Source organism: Danio rerio, chromosome 13 (genome assembly GCF_052040795.2).
Source record: "Danio rerio strain M-AB ecotype USA chromosome 13, GRCz13ab, whole genome shotgun sequence".
NCBI classification, from domain to species: Eukaryota; Metazoa; Chordata; class Actinopteri; order Cypriniformes; family Danionidae; genus Danio; species Danio rerio.
The window spans coordinates 45,175,001-45,179,637 of record NC_141033.1 but is presented as its reverse complement, the minus strand read 5'-3'; the positions used below and the strand labels follow the sequence as shown (position 1 = coordinate 45,179,637).

The following is a 4,637-nucleotide window of genomic DNA, read 5'->3' as shown; positions in this document are numbered from 1 at the left end:
TTTTGCTGAGGGGTTGTTATTTTTATGTTGAATTATGCATTGCATTTAGTTGTTGTTTTTTATTTAGAATATGTACATTTTAAAGATAATATATGTTTTTTTGGCAGGGATCTCATATTTTTCGGTGTGTGTAGCTCATTCCTTTAAGTTAAAAAAATGTGACGTTTGCATGTTTTGTCTACTTTTTCCCAACCCATGCTGTTAGAAGTTACATTGTTTCAGCCAAACAAGTTCACATGCTCATATGACGCCATTTACCATGCTCTTGGTTTGACAAACAAACAAAAAAATGCCTTTTACTAAATGAGAAATCGTTGACTGGTTTTGCATTTACATAAAACATACAGATTGTAATTAGCAAGTTCATTGTGTAACATTAGAGTCCAGCTTCAGTACAATCCATTGCTCACTGTTGTTAATAAACTGAAACATGTATATTTCAATGTGGTAATGTCGTGAACATTTCCTCATAACCAAACTATTTCATAACTGTAACAAGAGGCAATTCAATCATAACTTAATGTTAAAACAAATAGCTATTAATGTTAAAGCCATCATAGCATTATTTATCAATATGTAGCTCTTTTTGGATTCTCGGAAGCTATAGAAATTAACACAGGAAATACATTGGGACCATTGTTTTTGTTTACATCCCTCAAAATGGTCTTGACATTAGCCTAAAAGCATTAAATGAAGCAAATTGCTGTTTTTGCTTAGGGGGAGTTGTCATTTCACAGTGACCCCTGACTGACTGTACAGCCTATTCAGCCAAAACACATTCTCATATATGCAATTGAGCTCCCAATCAACTCTTTGTTATCATAAGGTCCATGTGTTCCTAGTTAAAGATTGACTAGAATTGAGAATTATTAACTTTACATAAAATCTATTACTCCTATCAGTGTTATGGATCAGTGCTGTACGCATACTAACAAATTCACTCAGGAACTCGAGCAAGTAAAATGGACTTATTATGGGACGATGCTTATTTTGAGAAGAAAACTATGGACTAGATAACTAGATTGCGCGCGAACACAAACAGGTTTTGCCTGTGCGTGTGTATGTGTGTGCGGCTGTCTGTGTTTGAGAGAAAGAGAGAGAGAGAGATGTGTGTGTGTGTGTGTGTGTGTGTGTGTTTTCTTCAACTGGAGCGAAAGTTAAAGCGTCTGTCGTTCGTCATGACGCTGTTACATCGATGAAGGGATTTTACATAGGAAACAAACTGCACTTTAGATAGGTAAGTCGACTTTTAATTTATGCCAGGAAACATCGTATATTTAATAGTCTGTACTTGGTTTGCTTGGCAGAAGTTTGCGATACCTTTTAAGCCCTTATAGCGACGTCCCGTTGTGGATGTACTGTAACTGGCATGCGTCGATTCTCAGGGGAAGCGAAACATGTCTGTGATTAGTTTTACAGAAGTGATTTGTTAACACTCGAATACAAGAGAAATATGCAGTCCCCAAATGGTGGGCTTTCTGCGACACACCCAGAGGTTGTGAGACAGATGTGAGATCTTCACTCGATCTAATTCTGATTTTGAATGAAAAACTGATAACGTAGCTACTGTAAGAGATCTTATTTGCAATGTTTAGCACTAATATTAAATATATAATACAATACAGAAAGTCCAGACACCCTTAGTTCACTTGACGTTACAAGTTTTAAGTTCATTTTTACAAATGGACGCCGTGTTCTTTTAATTTTTTGTGTTTTAGTATCCATTTTGTATTTAACCCCTTCAGACATAAATTATGTTACAATAATAAACTAATATATGACCATTGTTTATTTCTACTTGAGATGCATATTAATCATCACAAGGAATAAAATGGTTAATTCATTACAACTTCATTTTAATAAGCTAAATCAATGTCATTTCTATAGATCCAATTTGTTATTTACTTTATTTATGAGATATGGTATTTCCTAATTATTTTTAAAGGCAGAGAGGATGAATTTTGTTGATGGGTTTCATAGCATAATATTATGACTTGCCTTGCTATCAGTTAAAAAGTTTTAAAGTATAAATACTGTTCAATTCCTTGTTGTTTTGGGCATTTTTCATGATAGTGTCAGCCATTCTTAGAGATTTGGGTAAGAAAAAAACAAACTCAAGAAAAATTTAAAGACTTAATAAAGTTTAAAGGCCTCTTACTGTACATATTTGTGTTCATTTGAAAGATACTCTCTAAAATTATATCAGATTCTAATTATATATAGAGTATTTTTGCTTTTATACTTCAATGTCTGAATAATATTGACAATTTTCATATAGGTAAAGTTTGTGTCATCCATTTTAGGTGATTTGGGTACAAAAAACCAAACTCAAGAAAAAAGTGCAAAGGCTTAATAAAGTTTAAAGGCCTCTTACTTTACATATTTATGTTCATTTGAAAGGCAATCTTTAAAATTATATCAGATTTTAATTATATCTAGAGTATTTTTGTTTTTATACATCAATGTCTGAATAATATTGGCAATTTTCTTTGGTAAAGTTAGTGTCAACCATTCTTGTAGATGACAAAAAGATATAATAAAAAATAAATAATAAAAATAATCTCTAAAATTATATCATATTTTTATTATATCTAGAGTATTTTTGGTTTTATATATAATTTTCTGTATAATATTCTTTAGTTTAATGTACTTTATGCATGTTTGCTTTTCATATTCTGTGCCTGGGGGGAAAAACACAATTGTTGCCCTCATGTGGAAACAATGTGCATGACCTTCTTTTTACTTTGATTGATCAAATTCACATTTGTCTCTTGATTCAGGTGTAAACATGGCCCATCGTTCCCAGTGTTCCTCTGCCGGGGACAATCCCCTCGACCCAAACTACCTGCCCCCTCATTACCGTGAGGAATATCGCTTGGCCATTGATGCCTTGGTTGATGCTGACTTAGAAGGCTACTATGGGTTTCTTCAGCAAGCAAACGTGGTTGATTTCCTGTCCCAAACAGAGATTGAGTATATCAAATGCACAATACGGGCTCCTAATCAGACTGCCCAGCCAGAGAGGAGATACATGGCTGAAGATCCAGATGGCTCTTCTGGCACTTACTGGCCAGTACATTCAGACCATGATGCTCCGAGTTTGGACTTAGGCTGGCCACAACAGTTCCGATTTGTTGGACCTACTGAGGTCACTACATTGGTGAACCCATCTGACCCTGAGATGCCCAGTATCAAGGAGCAAGTTCGTAGAATGATCAAGAATGCACAACAAGTGAGTTCAAGTGCACTAAGTAATATTTTATTAATGCATCAAAAAAGGCAGCGAATATAAACTGTTTTCCTTTGTCACTTTGTTGTTTTAAATAGCTTTGTACTGTTTTCACAAGCACTGCTTACTAAAAAGGTTAGTACAAAAAGTCAAACTGGTAACACTAGTTTTACAGCTGGCCTTTCATTCTAAACTTGACACAATGACAGCTATTATGCACTCTTGAGGACACACTATTAATCTTCTATTATTTAACGAAGAGTTAATTCAATTGCAAACAATATAAGATTTTTGTACTAATCCCCCAAGGTTAATATAATATCAAAATAAAAGTGTGTGATTAGTTAAGGCTTGAAATGGCTTCAATGCCTTTTTTTTTTACTTCTTAAATTTTTATTTAAAAAAAAGGCCAAAAGGGGGAGAAAAAATAAAGAACAAAGCGGTTGTCTTACAGGGTTACAAAATCAAGTCACAATATATATATATATGAAGCACATTATCACATATTATGTACACTGGCGTAGTTCATTTTTGCCAATACTTGTTGCAGTTTTTTGAATCAAGTTTTGGGTTAAAAGTCAGTCTCTCCATACAGTGAATTTCCTTTATAATTCCTATCCATTGAGTCCTTGTAGGAGGATCAACCTGAAACCATTTTTGAGTAATTGCTTTTCTGCTACTTACCAAAAGTATTTGAATAAAGTATTTGTCAATAGTTGTAACAATTAATTTCTGGTATTTCCCAAGGTATAATGTAATAATTGATTAGTCAAATTCTTCTCCAGTTATCTTTTTTATTTAAGTTTTTACTTCATACCAGAAGGGCTGTATTTTTGGGCGAGGCCAAAAATTGTGAAAATTGTTAGCCAGAAGTTCCACGTTGTCTCCAACAAGAGCCCAAACCTTCAATACCTGTGCGCAATGCAGACAGTTTAGGTGTTATAAAGAACCTTCTCAGATTTTGCCATCCAAACTCTCTCCAAGCTCCTGAGTTTGTGGTTTTTGCGTGTGACACACATATCTGTCCAGTCTTCCTCTGATATTTGTTGGTCTGACTCTTTCTCCCGTTTTTGTTTTATGTAATTTGATGAATGAGTTTTACTGTTTTGTATGCATTTATATAGTTTAGACACCAGTTTTTTGTTTTCTTCTTTTATGTATGCATCCGAAAATACTGTGATCAAGGTATAATCATCCTTAAATGTATTCATAATTTTATGTTATAGTAATCTCTAACTTGCAAGCATCTGTTCTTTAATGCCATCTTAAAGTGATACTTCACCCAAAAAAAATCTTACTTTTGTTTATAACCTATTTGAGTAAGATACTTTGAAGAAAGCTAAAAACATTTAACCATTAACTTCCATAGTATGTGTTTCTCCTACTATGGATGTCAGTGGTTTTCAGC

General features: G+C 33.8%; 1 protein-coding gene across 2 annotated transcripts in view; it reads left to right on the top strand.

The window, feature by feature from the left end:
* Nucleotides 1-1,132: 1,132 nt before the first annotated feature.
* The window catches only part of sack1ha (scaffolding CK1 anchoring protein Ha), a 17,143-nt gene continuing 13,638 nt past the window's right edge, over nt 1,133-4,637 (top strand). For both annotated transcript variants that reach the window (XM_087279691.1, XM_087279692.1), the window contains exons 1-2: nt 1,133-1,237; nt 2,781-3,232. In XM_087279691.1, coding sequence (XP_087135817.1) covers nt 2,789-3,232 — 444 coding nt within the window. In that variant the 5' untranslated portion in view covers nt 1,133-1,237; nt 2,781-2,788. The remainder of the gene's footprint in view (nt 1,238-2,780; nt 3,233-4,637) is intronic.